Source organism: Platalea leucorodia (genome assembly GCF_965183815.1).
Source record: "Platalea leucorodia genome assembly, chromosome: Z".
NCBI classification, from domain to species: domain Eukaryota; kingdom Metazoa; phylum Chordata; class Aves; order Pelecaniformes; family Threskiornithidae; genus Platalea; species Platalea leucorodia.
In genome coordinates, this window is record NC_138858.1 from 92,809,455 (window position 1) to 92,830,480 (window position 21,026).

Below are 21,026 nucleotides of genomic sequence, written 5' to 3' on the forward strand. Positions count from 1 at the left end.
AAGTACAGCTCTAGTCATTTATTGACACTAAAGGAGCGCAGGAGGCTGCCGGGGCCAGCACATGCAGGACTTGACCCCCCCCCCACCAACTTGTTGGTCCTGCCTTTGCCCAGTGAGCGTGTGCTGGCCCCGGCAGCCTCCTGCGCTCCTTAGTGTCAATATATTAATACAGAAACTAAAGCTTTAATAGTAGGTACCACTAAATAAATACATTTAAGGCCTTGGCTAATTAAATTGCGTCCGACTTTACTCCACCACTAGTCCGTGCGGTCAGCAGTCCACGGCCACCGTCCGGGCCAGGCGCTCCCGGAGGTGGTTGGCAAAGTCGACCTGCGTCTGGGACAGCACCTGGTTGATGATGGTCTTCGGCAGCCAGCCCTGGAGAGGAGCAGACGCAGCCCGTGAGCGGAACCTGCCTCAAATGCAAATCCGGCCTCGAAACCTTCGCCGCACCGCTTAACAGCTTACCTTCAGGTCGATGCTGAGGAGCCACGTTAGCTTGGTTTGCGAAGGGCTGCCGGGCAGCGGCCGCAGGATCATGCACGTGGGGCCGTTCTCAGCTCTGCGGGAGCGCGCGGGTTAGAAAGCAACGTCTGACTTTTTGACTTTAGCCTCAAAATTAAAAAGCCGTGCTGAATTGCATTCCTGCTACCAGCCTAATTACTCTCAGCCCATACCAAAAGCTCGCGTGTGAATCCGACTCGTTAAACACCCTGCAAGTCAACGCACCAGGCGGTTACCTTATAAATCCCTCCTGCTCCGGCATAGCTCCGTACTGCGTGGCCATGCCGGCCAGGACGCAGGTGGAGCCGCGTCTCTTGGAGCACCGGACGCTCACAAAGTCCCGCGGTCCGACAATGTTCCCGGGGGTAGCGGCCGCCTTCTCGTGGGTGATCACCGTGTCCTTTCCAATCTTCTGGAGAATCTGGGCAGTTCAGAATTAAAAAAGAATGTTACTTTGAGGTATTTACTGCAACCTTTAGCTAAAAAGCTGACTGCGTGTTCAAACACGCGCTCTTACAAAAAGAACTCTATAGTGAGAGAAACTGCAAAACGTGCTTCAATCCCAGGCTACAGGTTTCAACTCCTGAAAAGGGAAGGGCTTTCTCTCATTCCAGACAAGCTGTGGAACAGCAAAACGCTCTTCCCTGCACGCTGGGGTACGTGCGATCTCTCCTCCAGTAACAGTACACGTTTACCAACAGAGCTGGTGCGTTCCCTACGGAATAAGCAGCAGGCAGACTCGCTTCTGCTGCCACCGCAGGGCGAGCTCTATCTTCCCCGCTGCCTGCTACGGGCAGAAAGCCTGGCTTCTCATTTCCCAAAGAACGGGTGGAGAAATCCCTGCGCTTCCTACCTTGACTTCTTCGACGTTGGGATTCCAGTCTCCCATCTGCTCCATGTTGTCCACCAGCTCACCGTACACTGCGTCCAGGGGCTGGTCCACCACCACCTCGAGCCGGAACACCTTCCCCACGTCCGGGAGCACCTTGCTCAGCACTTTGTCTCCGTTATCCTGGGAGAGGGGAAGGTAGAATTAAATATCACAAATATTTACAGGAGGACCGTGTCGTTCTGCTGCAAAGCAGAGCACCTACCACCACCGTCTCCGTCTTCCAGCCGTCCTGGTCCTCAAGGATGCTGAGCGATTTCTGGAGGGCTTCCTCTCCTTGCTTGATGTAAGACATTTCCATCTCGCTGAAGGGCTTCTCCTCCAGCCTCGAGCCTGCACGGGATCAGGCAAAAGCAGGAGTGAGCGCAAGAACATTGCCCAGCCGACTAACACATCGTCACACCAGAGCAGCTTTATCTGCAGCAAATACACTTCTCCGTGCCCAAGGGCTGGGGAAGCAAACTCAATTCCCTGCCTTCGCCGTTTGTTCGGCAAAAGCACGGGCGACCCACGAGCAGGTTTCCCTCCCGAGCCCTGACCCGTGACGGTCACCACCCGGCAGAAAGGGCCAGACCCCCCCGTCTGCTGGTCACTTACTGAGCAAGGAGCTCCTTCTGCGAACCTGGTGAATCCACGCGCCGGGTCCCGTGCCGCGGCAGGCGAGCTTGCTCAGCTCTTGGCTGATGGCGACGGCGGCTTGTCTTCTCAGACCTGCGAGCAGAGAGCGCGTCGCTCACCGGCTGCTGGGCTTTGCTCTTTTTTTTTTTTTATTTTTTGCAATTTAAACGTACAACATCATTGAAAAAAATCTCTGCTTGTCTCCTGTGACTTGCTACCTTCGCTGAAGTCCCTACAGGCACAGAGAGCAGCTGACTGCCATTGCACCGCTGCGGGACAAAAGCTGCCCTAAGCCGGGCTTTGCTGCGGGTCTGAGCCACGCAGCACACAGCGAGCAGAAAACAGTCGTAAAAATACCGAGGAGCAATCGTGCTGGTGCCCAGGAAAGGCCGTAGGCAATGGAGTGAAAGAATACAAAATCCTCACGGCCAGCAGGAGTGCTGCCTACAGCTCCCTCCGCGTTCAGCAATGGCACGCAGCCGCCCCCCTCGGGCCCCAGAAATGGGTCTGGCGGCAAAACGGGTCGTGGAGACAGTAAAACACAAAACCCAGAAAGCAACAGGGCACGGAGTGGGGAGAGCATCCCCGGAGACTCCGTCCTGCGGCGCTGCCCGGCGCAGGCAGCCCGTGGCTGCCCCGGCCCCGCGTCCCGGCCCCCCGCGGCCCTCACCGGTCATGTTGCGCAGGTGCCGGTAGGAGATGGCGGCGCAGAGCTTGAACGTCGCGGGCAGCATCTCCCTGGTCGGGCAGGAGCCGTGGGCTGCAGGCAGGCGTCTCTGTGGCGAGCGCTCCTCTGCTCCAGCCCTCCGGGTGCTCGGCCTTAAATACGCCCGCTGAAGGATGCTGGCTTGTCAGCAGAGAGATAAGAGCCATCACTTACATCGGGGCCAAGGCCAGACCCGGCTCCTTGCGCATCTGCCGGGGGCCGCGGGTCACCGCCGGCGCGTCCGGCGAGCAGAAGCACGCACATGGGCGGGTGCATGCTCACACACGGCGATGCCGCCCGGCCAGCCCCTGTCCGCGGTCCGGCCATCTCCCGAAACAAGATGAGGGCAGGAGAGCGAGGCACAGCCTCCCTGCTCAGCTTGTACGCCGCTCTGCGGGCGATCCCTGTGCCGGGGACAAACCCCGCTGCGCAGGGACCTGGGGTCCACGGCACGGCCGCCCCCGCATGGATCATCAGCCATGGATAACAACCCGTTACGGCAGGTAACAACGGATAGAGGTGGATAACAACGGATAATAACACACAGCACAACCATCCCGGAATAACCGGAGCCAGGCTCAGCCCAACCTCAGCTAACGCCGGACAGGAGAACCGGGGCAGCCTCCCCCCGCGCCGGGGAACCGGACCCCACCGCAGAGCCCTCGCTGCGGCCGCACGTTAAAGCCCCAGCGCACGAGACCGAACCCCGCGGGCGGAGCGGGACCTCCCGGCACCGCTGGCGCCCGCGAACGCGCGCGGGACCGGTGGGCACCCGGGGTGGCTGAGCACGGCAGGGTAGCACCAGGGATGCTTTACGCGCATCGCACGGACAAGAGTGTTTCGGTTGGCGCGCAGCCCTCCCCTTTTGCCCCACAGAGCCCCACGCTAACACAGCCTGTTTCTAAGTATAATATATAAGTAATATAAGTAATATCAGTATATTAAGCCACTGAGCCTGGGGCTGGGAGCGAGGGGCAGCCCCCGTACCTCCCCCAGAGGCCAGTTTATCTGCCGCAGGGCTGGGAGCGGCGGGCAACGGCAGAGCAGCGATAACGCTCAAGGATGAAATGACATTTCTGGGATGAGTTACGGCCCCGGAGACCAGCGCTCCCAAGAACCCGTGAATCACCAGCTGCTTCCTTTGACGTCAGCCCCTGCACCCTCCTGCGGAGAACCTGACCTTCCTCCCCGCTGTTGCAACAACTTGGCCAAGGGGGAGGTCAGCCGCCCGCTGCGCCGGTGCCCCGGGGAGCCCCTCGCCTCCCCCAGCCCACCCGCCGAGCCCCCGAGAGATGATTTGGGTCCTACCTGCCACCCGGGAATGGTCCCGCTGCTCCCCGGGACAGCTCCGCTCCATCGCCGGGGCTGCTGTTCTCCATCACGTGCACGAGAAGACACCTTGCATTCACGTCGGCGAGGCGCAGTTAGACGGAGATGCTGGTGGGACCAGGAGGAAGCCAGAAGCTGCGCCATCCCCTTCCCGAATGCTCACTGGGAAATCCCCGCCGCAGCTGCGCTCCCGCTCGCCGACCGGTGCTGCAGCCCCGCGCAGGCGCGATTCCCGGGTCCCTGCCGCAGCTCTCCCCCCGGGCCGGGCTTCGTCCCCCCGGTCCCGGCATGCCTGCAACAGGAGGGTTTGAAATCCCTGAGCTGCTGCCAGGAGCTTCCAGCTCCGCAGCCTGCAGCTCGTGCCAAATGCACGCCGAGCACCGACGGGTCTGCGGTGTCCATGGAGAGCGGGCGAGACCCTCCGGCAAGGTGGGCAGCCCCCGGTCCCCGCTGCCCTGCCGGCGAGGCAGCCGGGGTGCTCTGGCCTGGGGACGCAGCAGCGGGGACCGGGGTGGCAGGGAGACCTCCTGGCTGCAAACCGGCCGGGACCGCTGTTATCCCAGATGGAGCAGCCGCTCCCGGGCACAAGGCCTCGGCACAAGGACACGCTGTTGTTTGCAAGAACCAAAACAGAGCAGGCAGGGCCACCCCTCCGGCTCCGGGCTGGGGGGGCTGGAGGGGCACGAGCCCCTCTGTGCCCCTTGGGAGGGGACACGCAGGGACAGTCACGCCGTGCCATGGCACGCAAGGCAAATGCTCCGGGTGGCCGGTCCCCAGAGCGGCACGCAGAGACCCACAGCCTGCTGGGAAGCTGTGCCAAAAAGGCACCCGAGTCCCTCAGGAAGGTCTGGTTAACTGGGACCCCCACCCCGACACTCACCGGCTCCCGACACCACCTCGGCATCTCCTCTGGACGTCCCTCGGGGGTCCCACGCCGTCGCTGTGCCGCCGGGCTGCCCGCTGCGTCCGCTGAGCCTGCGAGGAGAAGGGACGGCAGCCCTCCTGCGGCACCGGGGATGGCACCGGGAGCAGCAGCGGTGCCGCAGGCATCGGGGATGGGATTCAGGTCCCAGCACCTACCTTGTGCACTGGGAAGGCGCCTCTCCGTCGGGGCAGGAGGGAGCACGGCTGGTCTGGCTGGCCGACTCCTCGCCTGCTCCAGCACCGCTCGCCTGCTCAGGGCAGGATGAGGCCCCGGCCACAGCTCGGACCTGCCTGGACCCATCCAAACCCTCGGCTGGCGATGCCGAGCCGGGCGATGCCGAGCTGAGGGTGCTGGGGGCAAGGGGCTCGCACCCGCGAGGGGATGCCCAGGAAGACGGCACAGCCCCGCTCCGGGACAGGCACCCAGCACCCTCCCACCCACGTCCCATGGGGGCAGGAGGAGGGAGAAAACACTGAGGGAGGCAACACAGCCAGAAAAGCCCCCACAGCACCCGCTGAGCCCCCGTCCCCCATGAAACGCCTACTCCCGCCCCCCAAAACACCCCCCGCGTCCCCAGGCAAAGTCACCACGCAGCTCCGATTGCAGATTTTAGCTTAAAAATGTACATCCAGGCACTCAACGTACAAATATTTACAACAGCTTACAAATGTACAAAACCGGATTGAATGTAAACCAAAGGCGCCCGAGGCAGAGATTCACCGGGGCCCAAAGGCACGGGAGCCTGGGTGCCCGCAGCATGGCCCCCCCAGCCTGCGTGCACGGCCCCTTGCACACCTACACACGCCCACACGCGCTGTCCTTTGCACACACACACACGCTGCCTCCTCTCTGCACGTCCACACGCGCTGCCCCTTGCACACCTACACACACTGCCTGCCCTTCGCACGTCCACACGCGCTGTCCTTTGCACACACACACACGCTGTCTCCTCTCTGCATGTCCACACGTGCTGCCCCTTGCACACCCACGCACGCTGCCTGCCCTTCGCATGTCCACACGCGCTGTCCCTTGCACACCCGAACACGCTGCCTGCTCTTTGCATGTCCACACGCGCTGTCCCTTGCACACCCGAACACGCCGCCTGCTCTTTGCATGTCCACACGTGCTGCCCTTTGCACACCCGAACACGCTGCCTGCTCTTTGCATGTCCACACGCACTGTCCTTTGCACACCCGAACACGCTGCCTGCCCTTTGCACATCCACAGCACTGCCCCTTGCACACCCAAACATGCTGCCTTCCCTTTGCACGTCCACACGCGCTGCCCCTTGCACACCTGAACACGCTGCCTGCCCTTCACACGTCCACACGCGCTGCCCCTTGCACGCCCACATGCGCTGCCTGCCCCTTGCACACCCACACGTGCTCGCTGCCCCTTGCACACCCAGCCCCAGGGGTGCTGTGCCCTTGTGCACCCCGCCAGCCCCAGGGCAAGGCTGGGGCACCCCGAGGCTGCCCTGAGCTGGCCCCTGAGGACGGAGGGAGGCCCCCACCCCACACCCACCCCCAGCCCAGCAACATTCGGGAAAATTCCCTTTTCTGAGCCCAATTCACATTGTGGCGGCTGGAGCAAGAGGGGGGAGGCTGTGTCCTCCCAAGGAGGAGGCTCTGCAGGGTTGGCCCCGTCCCTCCCGCTGCGGGGACCCCGCGGCACGGCCGGGGTGAGTCAGGGGCACCCCTCGCTCCAAGGCTGCCTTTGTTTCTATTTGGAGAGCGCAGATAAACCCGCAGCCCCCCTGCGCCCGCAGAGGCCGTGCACTGAGCCGGCGATAAGATAACGGGCTCAAACGCAGCAAAAATAGGTCCCTTCCCTGGCCCCTTCCCCAGCAGCGGCCGGGGGGGCGAGGGGGGGTGGTCCTGCAGCAGAAGCCCCCGAGAACAGGCTGGATATGCCGTGGGGCTGGGGGAAAGGGGCTGGGGAGCTGCCAGGGTCCGGGTCTGGCAAACCCTGCTCCCGCCCCAGTGCCCCTCCATCACCCCCTGCCCGCGCCGGCGTCCTGCCTCGCCTCCGCCAGCATCCCCGGAGACCCCGGCCCTGGTCCAAGACAACCCTGAGAGGGCACAGGGGGGCCTGGGGGCTGCCCGGCCCCGGTGGCTCCCCCCGGGACGGCGAGAGGGGTCAGGATGGTGCCGGTGCCGTGGCCGGGGCTCGGCAGGCGGAGTTGGCCGTAGGAGGGTGCGAGTTCACGGCGGCCGGGTCGGGGGGGTGGATGGTGGTGCCGATGGTGTACTCGGCCGGCTGCAAGGGACAGACAGACACCAGGCAGTGAGCCAGGGGGGTCTTAGGGAGACCCCCCCCAAAAAATACCTCCCCGTCTCTTACATGGCGTCGGAAGAGCCTCTGCAGAAGGCTCCGCTTGGGGGGCTCGGGCAGCTGCCTCCAGTCCAGGTCAGGGGAGCGGGTCCCACTGGGTCCGAACACATTGAGGTCCTTGAAGCACTCAGTCTCGATCATCTGGGGGGGTCGGGTCACCGGGGGGACGGGCATGGGCAGCCCCGGCGGTGCTGCAGCAGGGCCGGACCCCCCCGGTGCCCCGTGCTCCCGGTACCTCGTTCTGCCAGGGGATGGAGACGCTGCCGGTGGCGAACTTGGCATAGAAATCGTTGTCGGTTTGGTCCAGGTTGACGCCCTTCACCGTCGAGAACTGCTCGATGTCCAGCACATCCTTGCAATAAACCGCCCGGGGCTGCGGGAGCCAGAGAGGCGTCAGTGGGGGGAGCGGGGCCGGCCCCCCACCGCGGCTGCCCACCCCTGCCCTGCCCCTTACGTCCGGCACGAAGGAGGGCGTCATGATGCCGGCCTCCAGGCGCTTGAAGTTGATGGTCCTGAAGAAGGGATGGCGCTTCACCTCGGCCGCCCCGTCAGCCCCGCAGCCCAGCCGCTGCTTGGGGTCCTTGGCCAGGAGCTGGGGAGGGGGACGGGCAGTCACGGCGAGGGGATGGAGCCAGCCCCAGTCCCCGCGGGGACCAGCCGCTCCCCAGCTCACCATCTTGCAGATGGCCCGAGCATCCTCACTGAACTTGTCCGAGTACAGCTCCTGGTCCTCCTGCACCCGCTTCTCCACCTCCTCCCTCTTCACCCGCTCCTTGCGGGCGCGGAAGGGCGACTGCCCCTCGATCATCTCGTACACCAGGCAGCCCAGGCCCCACCAGTCGGGGCTGAAGGTGTAGCGCTCGTTGTTGATCACCTCTGGGGCTGTGAGGCACGGCCCCAAAACCGTCAGCGGCCAGGCTCACCGTGGCACGGGGACCCCCGGGCCAGCCCGGCCGGCGCAGCCCCCCACGCTCACCCATGTAGCCGACGGTGCCCACGCGGCCGCGGATGGTCTCGCCCTCGGGGATCTTGATAGCCAGCCCCAGGTCAGAGATCCTGATGTGGCCTAGGGCAGGGAGCGGGTTGAGGGCATCATCCCAGGGAAGATGTCCTCCATGGAGGGCAGCATCCCAGACCCCTGCACGGAGGGCAGCATCCCAGGGAAGGGCCATCCCGCATCCCTGCGCGTCCTCCCCAAAACACAGCCAGAGACCCTCCGGGAGGCGCACGGAGACCCCTCCCCAAAGCCAAGAGCCCAGGCAGAGCCAGACCCAGTAGCTCCCTCCTCACCATCATCATCCAGCAGGATGTTCTCCGGCTTCAGGTCCCTGCAGGACAGATGGACGAATGGCTCAGCACAGAGCGGTCCCATCCGGCCGCCCTGCCGGCCCCGTGCCCAGGCCCCGCTCACCGGTAGACGATGCCCTCCTGGTGCAGGTGCTGGAGCCCGCAGCAGATCTCCGCCGCGTAGAAAACCACACGCTCGTCCTCGAAGCCGGGGTTGCCCATGTTGTAGATGTGGAACTTGAGGTCGCCGCCGTTCATGATGGTCAGCACCAGGCAGAGCGCGTCCTTTGTCTCGTAGGCGTACGCCAGGCTCACCTGCACGCCCGCCCCGGCCGTCAGCACCGGCCCCGGCCCCCCCGGCGCCCCGGCCCCCCAGGAGAGCGCGACACGCACCACGAACCGGCTGTTGACCTTCTCCAGGATCTGCTTCTCGTTCAGGGCCATCGCCTCCCCTTTCCGCTTCTTGATCCGCTTCTTCTCCAGCTTCTTGCAGGCGTACATCTTCCCCGTGGCCCGCACCTGGCAGGCGCACACCTTGGGGGGGACGGCGGCGGGGTGAGCCCCCACCAGCCCGCCATCACCCCCCGCTCCTCCCGCTGTGGCCGTACCTCTCCGAAACCGCCCTTGCCCAGGATCCGGTACTGCCGAAACGTGTCCTTGGTGACCGACTGCCTGCAACGCACAGCCCTGGGCACGTCACCCCCTAGACCCCCTCCCAAGACCCCTCGGACCCCCCCAGACCTCCCACTCACCTCTCCAGGTACTTCCACTGCAGGAACCGGTCGAAATACATGCTGTCCCGGTAGTCGGCGAAGGGATCCCCGCTCAGGTACTCGTGCAGGGCGCTGCGGGGGGAGCGGGGACGGTTGGTGTCGCCCGCAGCCGCCCCGGCCGCCCGTCCCCGGGCAGGGCACTCACCGCAGGCAGCTGCTGAAGAGGTCCTTGCAGGGGCTCTTCTGCAGGTCCTGCAGGCACCGGCTGGCGTGGGGCTGGCCCACCTCGGGCAGGAAATCCGGGGACTGCCGAGGGGAGCAGACGGATGCACACCCACACCCCGGCTGCATCACTCCCGCGTCCCACCCGTGATCCCGGCTGGGTGACGGGTGCCGCTGGGATGCCCGGAGAGCAGGGATGCGGCTCTGTGGCCAGCAAGGGACCCCCCTACTCCCCCTGCCGCTGCCCCTGCTCCCATCCCATCCTCGCCCCATCCTGCTCCGGCTGCCTGGGGTGGGGAAAGCCCCCCAGGACTCACCTCCTGCTTGAGGAACCGGCCGATGATCTCCTCCCCCATCTCCTTCCGCTTCTCATCCGGGGAGAGCTCGTAGTCCGCCTGGGATGCCCGGGGAGAGGAGGGTGCTGCAGGCAGCGGCACCGGGCACGGCTCCCTGCCGAGCCCCCGGCCGCCCCAAACGAGGCCCGTCTGCCCCAGCCGTGGGGTGAGGGAGCTGCCTGCCCCCATGCCACAGGCAGCTGCCTGCACCAGGGGCTCAGGGTGGACTGGCAGCCCCAGGGGGTCTCCCACACGGCTCCCCGCAGCAGGCAGGGGAGCGAGCTGCCAGACCCAGGCCCGCTGCAGCCCGGGCAGCTCTATTTATTCAAAAAGGGGGGAAAAACGTCCTACAAGAGCTCTGAGAGCCGGCACAAGCAGGGGCCGTTTTACAGGCACGTGTTTTCCATTAGCAGCCCCCACGGCTGTCGGTCTTTGCACATCCGAGAGGCTCCGGCTGCTCCCCTGGCGGCCCCCGGCCCCCCGGGCAGCCCTGGAAAGCCAAGCCTGCTGCGCAGGGCACGCACCCACCGCTGACACAAACCGTGCCGTAACGGGAAACACGGATCATTTTATGAGGCTCCTGTCTCCAATTCGCCAGCATCTGAAATCTCCTGGCACCGGGGTTAACCTTGCAGCAGGCATGGATGGATTCTCCCGCAGCATTTTGAGCTTGCTGGGATGGAAAGCCCCCTTCCTCCAGCATGGCCCAGAGAGAAACCTGCAGCGCACTGGGATGGGGTGGTCTCTGCCTCCCCGGGTACCGCTCCGCAGCCACTGCCCTGGGGCTCACGCTGCAAACCTGCCATGGGACTCAGCAAAACCCCGACCAGCCCCATCCCGGGAAAACGCCTGTGCACGTCGCCGTCCCCAAGCAGAGCCGGCACGGTGGCATCCCGCGGGGTCCCTCACCACGGCGTCCAGGAAGCGGATGCAGCGCAGGAGCTCCGGCCGCGTCTCGCAGAACTGCCGGAAGAGCAGCCGGCCGATGGGCTGCTTCTGGCACAGGCTGCCGTAGTCCTGCTCTGCAAGGGAAGGCGGGATGTGCCACGCACCGTGCCGAGCACATGCCGCGGCCCCGCGCCTGCCGTGTCCCCAGCGCGGCCGTGACCCGGCGCCGTGCCGGGACCCGCGAGCCGGTTCTGCCGGCTCCCGGCGCCCTCCCCGGCTCACCCAGGCCCTTCCGCAGCTCATCGCACTGGCTGATGTGCGGGAACCGGAGGATCTCCCTCCACTTCTTGCTCCTGCCTTTCCGCTTGCCGCCACCTCCTGCAGCCGGGGGGAGAGGGAGAAGAGGTCACGCTGGCAGGATGGGCATCGCTGCCCCAGCCCGGCCGGCGACAGGGGGAACGGGGCAGCAGAGCCCCTGCCCAGTCCTGCAGAGTTGCCCAGCTTGGGGTTTCCCCTCCATCCCATCACTGCTGGTCCCCAAAACCCATTGCTCACCCACGTACCCAAACACTGCCAGCACTGGGGCTTTGCGCAACTCTGAAGCCACGTGGGAGAACGCCCTCAGCCCTGGAGAGGGCTCTGACCCCCAAGGGGACCCTCGCCCTGAACAGCCGAGGGGATCCCCGCCTGGTCACGGCTCCCAGCCCCGCTCCAGGGCGGGAACGGGATCTCCCTCGGCATCGCCCGGTGCCGGGGGAGGCCGAGCCCGGTGGGTGCAGGCTTCTTCCCCAAACAACGCCACGGCCCTGTGTAGCTCCCCCCCACAAACATCTGGTTTCCTATCTCCCCACCAAACCGCTCATCTTGCACATGGGGCTGCAGCAGCCCGGCCTCTGCCTCCTCGGGGACGGGGACTCTCTGGGGACAAGGAGGGGGCAGAGGCATGGCCCCACAGCAGCAGCCGCTCCTCCCGGGCTCGCAGGCGGATGCTTGGCGCGTGAAGTCATCCCTGCAGGGACCTGACATCAGCGCAGCTCTGAGCTGGTGGCCGGCCAGCACCGCCCGCTGCCGGCCCCGGTGACGCCGAGGCGAGCCCGTGAGACGCCGTGGTGCTGGGCTCCGGCCGGGCCGGCGTTTCGGCCGGGCAGAGCTTCCTGCCGTCATCGGCTCGCTTCCTCCAGCAGGAATCGCCCCGCGCCAGCCAGCGGAGCGGCCTCAGCGGCGAGGGGGCGCGGGTCCCCGGGCACCTTGCTCACCCTGACACCGGTGGCACAGGGTCCTGAGCACTCAGCACCCAAGGAAGAGGAGCAGCCGCTCCCCTCGCCCCGCGGTGCCCGGGCTGGAGCCCCCCGGGTGGCTGGCAAGGGGGTGATGCCCAGACAAGGAGGAGCCATCTGACACGGGCGGCCCAGGCAGCCCCGACCTCGCAGGGACGCCCAGAGGCTGCGGCTTCGTGGCCGGGCTCAGCGGCACGCTGCCCACGCAATTCCCTCCCTGCCTTTTCCACAGACTCTGCAGGTACCCGCCCCGGCACACCGCACCGCCCGACGCTTTACGGCGCTCCTTCCAAATTTCAACTTGTTTGCTACGACGATGAAAATAAATTGATGCTCGTCACCCGTGCCCCAATGCATCTCCCCCGGCTGAGCCCCGGGGACGCGCTCTCGGCTGGCCTCTGCCGGAGCTCACTGCGGGCTGGGACGGTGCCGCTGGGGAACGGCTGGGAGCCGGGTGGGAAGGAGGAGAGCTGAGCACACGGGGAAGTTCAAGGCAGAAGTGTTTTACCTCCACACATGCTCCTGCTGCAGCATCCTCCTTCCCCGGTCGGGTCCCCCTGCGGCGTGCCAGGCACGGCACAGCCAGGGTGAGCGGGGAAGAGCACCACGTCCCCAGTGCACGTCCCATCCCCAGGTGAAACTGCACCAAAATCAACCCGTGGCAGAGCCACCCCAGCTCCACCGAGGCCCCAGGGCAGCGGGGCTCGGAGTGGGACCCGCTCCTCCACCCGTAGTGTGCTCGGGCAAAGCAAAACCCATCCCGTCCCGTGCCCAGGGCCCCCAGCCACCACCCGCCGCAGCGGGTCCCACCAGGACATGGAGCTAGAGCCTGTGCAAGACCCAAAGACCTCAACGTAAAGGGGAAAAAAACCCATATATCACATACAATCCTTGTGCCAAGCTGGCACCCGGGCAGGCGGGAGCCCCGGCGAGTGCTGTCTGCTCCTGCCGCACACGGCTGCTCCCGGGGGTTTCAGCTCCCCATTTGCATCCCAGAGCATCAGGCTGCACCCCACGGTCCTGGACCTGTGAAGCGGGGACCCCCGTGCCACGGTAGCCCAGGCAGCTTTCCATGCTGGCCAGAGGCAGAGACATCGTTGCCATCTCCACTACAGGCAGTGCCCGCACCCGCGCAGGCAGCGCATGCGTCCCTGCGGGCAGGTGCAGGCACCGAGCCCCGACCCCAGCCCGCCGCGGGGCAGGACCACCCCAGCCCACGTCCCGCAGCCCCCTGCGGAAGCGACCCTGCCCTCGCCTCGGCTTCCCAGGGTGGAGCCGGATCCCGGCAGCCGGCGGAGCCGCACGAAGGGCTGGCAGCCCTTCCTGGCCCGGCGCGGGGCTGCAGGCAGGGCAGGGGGCCTGGGCACCGCCACCCTCCCGCCAGCACGGGCCCCTCGGTGCTGGGCAGCAGAGCACCGACGGGGACATCCCGGCCCCTCTCCCGCAGCATCTTCTGCAGGGTCAGGGCAGCCGGGAAAGAGGACACGCGGCGAGCAGCCGGCAGCCGTGCTGGGGCATCCCACTGCTGCCTGCTCCCTGCCCGTACAAACGAGAGCCAGTCGCCTGCAGGCAGCAGGAAAGAGAAAACGAGAAATCGGCGCTCGCCTCGGCCCTGCTCCCCGCAAGGGAACCGCGCCGGGAAACCCCGCGTGGACGCTGCCGCTGCCGACCGCGGCAACCAGAAAAGCTGCTGACAGCAAAATAAAACTGTTCCTCAGCGGAAAGGAGCCCAGGTACCGAACACCGCGGCACCCACGGGGAGGTGCGTTACACCTGCGGCGGGCAGGAGCGTGTTCCCCCAGGTCCCCCGTCACCAGCCGGTGCGCGGTGCGACGGCACTGATGCCCAGCGAGGTGCGGACCCGGCTGCCCCCGCCCCGGCGAGCCATAAAGCCTTACTCACCGCCTGTTATCTCCTCCGTGCCTGCACGCTCCTGGGTTTTTATCCCGGGCACTTCCGCGGGCGGACAAGCCCTTTTGCCTCCCTGAGCTTTAGGAGCCCTCGGGGACATCAGCGCTCCCTCAAAAGCTCCAGCAGCCCCAGCAGAGAGCTGGGCACGAAGCCCAGGGCGGCCAGAGACCTCTGCAAAGCCCCTGGGTGCACAGCATTAAGGGCCACGAGGCCGAAGCCAGGGGCCCCGCAGCAGAGCAAGGCCCCTTCGAGGGGCGCAGCGGGCGGCAGCAGCTCGGGGAGCCCCTCAAACCACCGAGACCCCGAACCCGCAGCCCAGCTCGGTCCCGGCACCCACCCACGCCGCGTCCGAACGCTGGGTCTGAGGCTGCCCGTGGGATGGGACTGCTGCTGCCAGCACCCCCAAAAGTACCGGGGGTGCAGGGCCGCCTGCCCAGGCCAAGCCCCCCCAGCATGCCCTAAGGACGGAGGAATTTGGCCAAATACAGTTACAGGTGGTGGCGACGGCTGCTCCGGGGTGCCGCGGCTGGACCACGCCGAGCCCCCCGCACCTTCCAGCACGAGGCCGGCCTGCGACCCCCAGGCGTGGGGACACCCCAGCCATGGCCAGCGGGGTCTCAGCTTTCTGCTGCGGCGGCTCCAGTCCTCCCCACGCCGCCGGGGAGGGAAGCTGCCGCCCGGCCGGGACCCAGCCCTCGTCCCTCTCTGCTTCCCGGCTTCCGGAGCCTCTCGCAGCCATCGCACACCGACATTAACCCGTTTGGCGCCCGCGGTGGCAGAGCCCCCCCTCGCTCCCGAGGCCAAAACCCCCTTCTCCAGCTCCGGCTCAGGCGAGGCTCCGGCTCAGGCGGGCGGCCATGGTGCATCCCATGGGACAGCAGCAGGGCCCAGCCCCACGCAGGGAGCATCGGTGCAACCGCCTGGCCGGCTGCTCCACGCTCCCAACGCCAAACCTCTCCCTCCCCGGCGAGGGCACCGGCACCTCTTGGGCCCCTGCGGCGTCTCCGGTGCTGCTGGAAGCGACCACGGTGGGGGTAAGGAAACTTTTAGAAGACTGGGATTTAAAAAAAAAAATAAAAATAGGCTCACCTCCGAGCGGCCCCGCTCCCTGCCTCGCCCGCAGGGCTGCGCCAGCGCTGGTGGCTCTCGGGGCTGTTTGCTTTTCGGTCACAAAGGTTTAGCGACGAGGGCGCCGGTTTTCCAAAGGAAACCAAAAGCAAACAAAGGCGCCCGCGCTCCCCCGGGAACCCGTGCCAAGCCCCGCTTTCGGAGGGGCGCGGACGCCCGCAGCCTTTCGCCCCCCAGGCCTCGCCCCAGCTGCCAGCGGGGCTCAAACCGGGGCGGCGGCACCGGCACCACCCCAGCTCCGCCGGCGCACCGGCAAGGCCGTGTTTTTCCTGGCAGCGCCCGTTTCGCTCAGGCCTGCACCGAGCCGTCCTGGCACCAGCAAAGTTTGGCTCGCGCGAGCCCCATCCGCACCAGACGCGTCCTGCTGGCACGGACGGACAGACGGACGGATGGACGGACAGCGCGGCTCTCAGCCGACCCGCGTCCCGAGCCCAGCACACGCACCGCTGGGGGAAACGGCACCTAAATCGCTTTTTACGTTCTCTGCCCCGCGTCCCTGGGTCTGCAGGGTGGGTGGGACAGACAGACGGACGCGTCCCCCAGCACCGGGGCAGCCGTCCCCCGCCGGGGGCTCGGCGATGGCAGCCGGGACGAGCCCAGCCGGCCACCCCCCGCCCCGGACGGAGGGGTGCCGGGGTGCCCGGGGAGGGGGTGCGTGGGGTGACCGGGGCCGCGGGAGGGTGCGCGGGGAGGGGAGCCGGGATGCGGCGTGGGAACGGGGAGCGGGATGGGAAGAAGAAGGAGAAGGGGGAGCGGGATGGGAAGAAGGGGGGCCGGGGGGCTCGGTACCTTCGCGGGCCTTCAGCAGGACGGTGTTGGCCACGATGTTCTCCAGCTCCATGGCGCGGCGGGGGGGGGCGGCGGGCGGCGGAGCAGCCCCCCCGCCCGCACACCATGCCCGGCGCGGCGCTGCCCCGGCCCGGCGGCGCGGGGCGGTCCGGTCCGGGCACCTCCCGCCGCAAATCGGCCGCCTCCGGGGGGGGGGTGGTGTGGGTGCGTCACCGCCGTGACGTCACGGGACGCCCCCTGGCGTCACGGGCTTATGTAAGGGGCAGCGCCGCGCCCCGCCGCACGGGAGCGCTCACCCCGCTTTGGGGCTCCCCCGGTTTGGGGGGCACCAGCTCCTTGCACCACCCCCCCCCGGGGTGGGGGCACCGACCCCCGGACCCCCACAGCCGGCTGCACAGCAGCCTTCCTCCTCCTCCTCCTCCTCACACCCTGCAGCCCCCCAAAACCAAGACCCCAGACCCACCCGCAGCACGGGGCCGGGACCCCCCCGCCGGGGCGGCCCTCGCCCAGCCACCGCCGGCATCGCCGCCCCGACCCCCCCCCTCACCCCAAAACACCCCGCTGCCCCCCAAAGCCACAGGGGCAGAACAACGAAACCGAAAAAGCCGTTTCCTCCCGGCGGCGATTTTCCAGCTGCAGGAGCCACCACCGCCTCCACAAAGCCTTGGGTTCCTTTTCATTAAAGCAAGAAATTGCATTTCCTTGTTTACACCTTTTCTACCACCAAACTCGCCCTACCCCACTCGAGCCGACACGAGCAAACACAACAGGGAAGACGCCTTCGCTCCCCACAAGCGAGAAGCCCACGGCGCAGGCCGCGGGGAAGCGCGTTTTTGGGGGGCCGGCCCCGTCTGCGCTGGCCGTTTGCTTCCCCGGAGGGCTGCAGGCGGAGCCGCTCGTACTCGGTGGGTGCACCAGCGAGCAGAGCGGGGCTCGTCCCGCGGAGAAGCGAGCCGCTTTGGAAGGGAAAACCCACTCGTGGGGACCCCCTCTGCCCGCCCCCCCAGCACAGGCGCTCCCCCGAGAGCGCGTTTCACTCCACGGGGAAGCGAACCGAAAGGGGTTTCGCAGGGAGAGCCCGCGCCGCTCGCCGCCGCCGAGGTTTGCTCTTTCCTGCCTGTGCGCAGGAGGCTCCCACAGCCTGGCAGCTGCCCAAAGCCAACCCAAAACCAACCGCTGCCGCTCACCGCCACGGCGCGGGAAGGCTCCCGCCCGACGCCGTCACCGAAGAGCATCGGGACGAGCTCGACGCTATGGAGTCTCCTACCTGCTGCAGCCGCCGCGCCGGCTCCTCCACAGCACGGAGGCGAGGAGACGCTGCCGGAGGGGAGGCAGAGGGGCTGCCGGCGCCCCGGGTGCGGCAGGGCCAGCCCAGCTGCGGCGGCTCTTCGTCAGCGGGTAATTAGTGGGCTCAGCTGCAGGGGAGCAGCCGCAGCCTGGCTGGGGGGAGGCAGCAGCCCTTCTCGGGGTGCGGGGGGTACCCAGGTCCCGCTCCCCATCCCAGAGGGAGCGATCTCACCATATCCTTAAGCTTTTCCTCGGAGCGAGCCCAGCCCGTGGCGGGACCAAGGGTCCCATCTCCCCCCTGCACAGCGCCCGACCGGGACAAGGGCTGGCGCGAGGGCAGTCGTCCCGAGAGAGGGGAAAGCGTCAGGTGCTGAACACAGGCAAAACCATCGTTGTTGAGATCTAGGATTTATTTACACGTCAAGGAAAACTCTCACCCAGAGTCACGTGAGGAGGAAAAAGCAAACAAACCCAAAGGACCAAGCGATTTGCCTCCTGAACACAAACGCTCGCGCTCCCCAGCGCGCCTGGCCGCCTCCAAGCGCAGCCGAACGCCTTCTTTCCTCCTTCTCCGTAAGGAGAAACAAAAGGCGTGATTTTTTTAGTTATCTGCGCCACAGAAAACACAATCTGAAAATAAAAACCGCCTTTCCAAAGAGATCTGCCCACGCACGGGCGATCACAAAGCACCCCTGGCTCTGCCACGGAGGGAAGGTCCGAGGGGCCGCACATCTAGTACTCGTCCAGGGTGTCCGCCCGCGGGACAGAGAGGCCCCGCTCCTTCAGCGCCTGCACTTTCAGTTTCTCCGATTCCTGCTTGGCCTGCTGCTCCACCCGCTGCTCCTCCAGGATCTCCTCGATGGAGACCTGCTGCAGAGGCGTGTCGCTCTCCTTCTCCAGGTCCTGCAAGAGAAACAGCCCGTTTAGCACCGCAAGGCAGCCGCCGTGGCCAAGACACGCAGCTCTGCTGGTGGGATGCTCCGGGCACCGCTCTGCCCGTGGGGCAGCTCGGGGCTGGGCCGACGTCGCCTCCACCGAGCGCGCCTCACCGGCCAGGCAGCACCGGTCTGCAGCGGCCAAAAGCCAGCGGGGACGGCAAAGGTCTGGGGCGGATCCGCACCCGCGTCTCCACCGGGACGCTGACACGCGCACCCCTCCTGCGCTCGGGCTTCGGTGCCGTCCGAGCGCTTCCTGCAAGCGCCTGGCCGGGCTCTGTGCCCCGGGGAGAGCGGGCATCGCTGCGCCATGGACGACGGGCTCCATCGCTCTTGCCAAAGTTGTTGGAGCAGGACGGTTCCCGAGGCGAGCACCCAAGCTCAGGGCTAACTAGCTCAAAGGCGGCCCGGGGATTTGGTCCTGTAAACGCTCGCGTTCTCCCTGGGTCACGGATTTGCAGGTGCAGGACGGTCTCCTCCAGGCGAGCCCCAGAGGCCCACGGACCATGGTGAGCCCGTGCCCACACGTCTTTCATGAGTCCCGTCAAGAGGTGATGCAAAACAGAGGTGCTAGCGGCACCCTGACGGGTGGGAATGCGGGCAGGGACCCCCAGGACAGCCAGGGACACCCGGGCCAGCTGTGGATGGGAGGGGGCTGCCAGGAGCAGCCAGGCTGAGCTCAGCCCAAAGGGCCGAAGCGAACAAGACGGCGCTCGACTCCTCCCCAGCCCATCCCGGACGGTGTCCCCCAGTGCCGAGCCAGCAGGGAGGTGACAGCCCCCCAGGCAGCCACTCATGGCACCCTCCAGCAATGCCGCACACAGGCCAGGGCCTCCCCACGTCTCCCTCCGCTCGCCAGCCCACGTATCGCTCTTCACCCCTCACGTCGTCCCAGAGGAGCTGCAGCTGCGGGACGGCACCTCTGCCCCCGCTCGCGGATACGCGGGGGCGTCTTCCCGACGGTTCAGCCTGAACCGGCCCCGGGAGGGGACTCAAATTTCAGCCCCCGCAACGGGACAGTGACCGTATTTCACGGCAGACAGACAAGACGGACACCCAGCTCCGGTGGCCGCCTCGGCGGTGCTGCCTGCGTCACGTCACCACAGCCACCACCAGCTCAGTCCCAGACCCGGGCCGGCAGCAGGCAGAGAGCAGGCAGAAGGAGCCGCTTACTTACTATCTCCCCCAGCAGAACAACGTTCTCGCCTCTCACAACAAAGATGCCTCGAGGGATGTCCCCATACTTCTTGCCCACATGGATGCGCTCCACAGTCTGGTGCAACACCAAGTTTGCTGCAGCGATCAAGAGAGAGAGAGAGAGAAAATAATCCATATTTCACTGTGTTTTCTAGCTAGGGTGTCCCATCCCAGCCAGGCAGAAAACCCAGAGCAGCGACGGCACCGGCGCTTTCGCGCAGGTCTCCTGAACCGGATCACCGAAGGCACCGACCGTCTCCCCGGCTGAAACGCAGCGGCTGCAGCGACGGACGCAGCACTTGGGGAGCAGCAGAGCAGCTCCCGCGCCACGAGGCAGCCTCTGCCCTCCAGCTGCCGCAGCCTGCGCAGGCAGGGCAGGCAGGACGGCGAGCTCAGACCCGAGCCCACCCAAGCACCAGGTGCAGACGACGGCAGAGAAAACAACGGCGTTGTTGGTGCTGTGGGTTCCGGGCAAGGACCAAGGCACTCGGTCGGGAGCACAGACATCACCCGCGCGTGTCCAGGGCTATTTCTGCCCAAAAAGGGATGCCAGAGCATCAGTGCTGGACGCAATTTGGGCAGCGGGAAGCACCCAGTTCTGAGAGAAATCTCTGTGAAGCACCAAGTCCAGGGGGACGCACAGGCGGGCGTTTAATCCACAAGACAAACGTGCCCTAAAAACGCGACCTGGAATCACATCGCTCTACGCACAACGAAACCGATTTCTTTCAAAATTCACGTTGTTTTTAGCCAAGGAAACGCACGCTCCTGGTCAGGACCGGCAGGCGGTGGGGCCGTTACTGCAGACGGCGCAGCCGCTGCGCTAAGCAGGGACCACGAGATGGGTAAATCTCACCACATTCAAACTCTCCCTTTACCGTTAAGCCACTGTTTGGGAAGGGAGATGCTCTGGGAAGCGGGACGGGAGCCTCGCCCAGCTCATGCGAACGGGTGCTGCGGGGCTCTCCTCCTCCTCCTCGCCAGCCCCTGCGCACGGCTGGCACCGGAGCGTGTCCAAAGCCCGGCCGAAGGCTCCCGCAGCCCCCCGGCAGCCCCTGGTGCGGACGTACCGAACTGGTCGATGCTGCGCAGGTACCCGATGAGCGTCCGGCCGTCCCGCAGCAGGACCAGGTGCTTCTCTGCGGGAAAGGGAGAGCGGGAGGGTCAGCCCCGGCCACGCGTGGGCATTAGCACCCCCCACAGACACCCTCCCCCCAAAACGACACGGGGAAGCCAGTGATGAGCAGTTAACCGCCCCAGCAGCGCGAAGGGGAGCGAGGACGCCTTCTGCAGCAGCCCCACGCGGGGCCGGTGCCCACGGCGGGCGGCAGCCGCGGGGAACGGGGGGTCCGACCGCCCCACGGGGGGCAGGTCCCCGGGGAAAGCCGCGAGTCCGCCCGCCGCCCACGGGGAAGAGAGGGGAGCGGCCGCCCCACGGGGGACGGTGCCCTCGGGGAAGGGGGTGCCGGCCCCGCGGCGCACTCACTGTCGATGTCCTGGATGAGGCTGGCCGTGCCGGGCATGTAGTTCATGGTGCCGCCGCGCCGCCCCCAGCGGAAGCGCCGCCATGAACCGGTGCCGCCGCCGCCCCGGAACCTCCCCGCCGCCGCCGGGCGGGGCCCACCGCGGCGCTGCCCTTTTAAGCCGCGGGGGGGGGGGGGTGCGCGGGCGGGAGGGCCGCTGATTGGTGGGCGGCGGGGCGGGACCTGGCCGCCGATTGGCGGCGGTGACGGGCGGCGGGGCCGGGCGGGG

At 66.7% G+C, this 21,026-nt stretch overlaps 3 protein-coding genes across 6 annotated transcripts; all 3 read right to left on the bottom strand.

The window, feature by feature from the left end:
- Positions 1-178: 178 nt before the first annotated feature.
- Positions 179-5,490, bottom strand: LOC309602241 (steroidogenic acute regulatory protein, mitochondrial). Of its 4 annotated transcripts, XM_082335636.1 has the most exons (11): positions 5,127-5,220; positions 4,927-5,048; positions 4,210-4,338; positions 4,026-4,115; positions 2,682-2,854; positions 1,991-2,104; positions 1,599-1,726; positions 1,358-1,516; positions 741-925; positions 469-562; positions 179-378 (listed from the first exon to the last, which is right to left on the bottom strand). In XM_082335636.1, exons 4-11 carry the CDS (start codon positions 4,094-4,096, stop codon positions 271-273), a joined length of 1,032 nt encoding a protein of 343 aa, XP_082191762.1. In that variant the 5' UTR covers positions 4,097-4,115; positions 4,210-4,338; positions 4,927-5,048; positions 5,127-5,220; the 3' UTR covers positions 179-270. The 4 variants fall into 4 exon arrangements, with proteins under 4 accessions (XP_082191762.1, XP_082191759.1, XP_082191760.1 ...); XM_082335633.1 differs by having other exon boundaries at positions 4,927-5,490; XM_082335634.1 differs by lacking the exon at positions 5,127-5,220 and having other exon boundaries at positions 2,682-2,858; positions 4,026-4,338; positions 4,927-4,937.
- A 69-nt stretch (positions 5,491-5,559) lies between these two features.
- LOC309603115 (G protein-coupled receptor kinase 5-like) lies at positions 5,560-15,974 on the bottom strand. The gene is made up of 16 exons (XM_082337549.1): positions 15,856-15,974; positions 11,033-11,128; positions 10,772-10,884; positions 9,845-9,922; positions 9,511-9,611; positions 9,345-9,437; positions 9,201-9,264; positions 8,986-9,126; positions 8,717-8,907; positions 8,596-8,633; positions 8,282-8,371; positions 7,979-8,187; positions 7,760-7,897; positions 7,541-7,678; positions 7,315-7,446; positions 5,560-7,230 (listed from the first exon to the last, which is right to left on the bottom strand). The coding sequence occupies exons 1-16, from the start codon at positions 15,905-15,907 to the stop codon at positions 7,111-7,113; spliced, it is 1,794 nt and encodes a 597-aa protein (XP_082193675.1). The 5' UTR covers positions 15,908-15,974; the 3' UTR covers positions 5,560-7,110.
- A 1,593-nt stretch (positions 15,975-17,567) lies between these two features.
- LOC309602140 (U6 snRNA-associated Sm-like protein LSm1) lies at positions 17,568-20,893 on the bottom strand. Its single transcript, XM_082335473.1, has 4 exons — positions 20,761-20,893; positions 20,345-20,413; positions 19,255-19,370; positions 17,568-18,045 (listed from the first exon to the last, which is right to left on the bottom strand). The coding sequence occupies exons 1-4, from the start codon at positions 20,804-20,806 to the stop codon at positions 17,875-17,877; spliced, it is 402 nt and encodes a 133-aa protein (XP_082191599.1). The 5' UTR covers positions 20,807-20,893; the 3' UTR covers positions 17,568-17,874.
- Between the last annotated feature and the right edge of the window lie 133 nt (positions 20,894-21,026).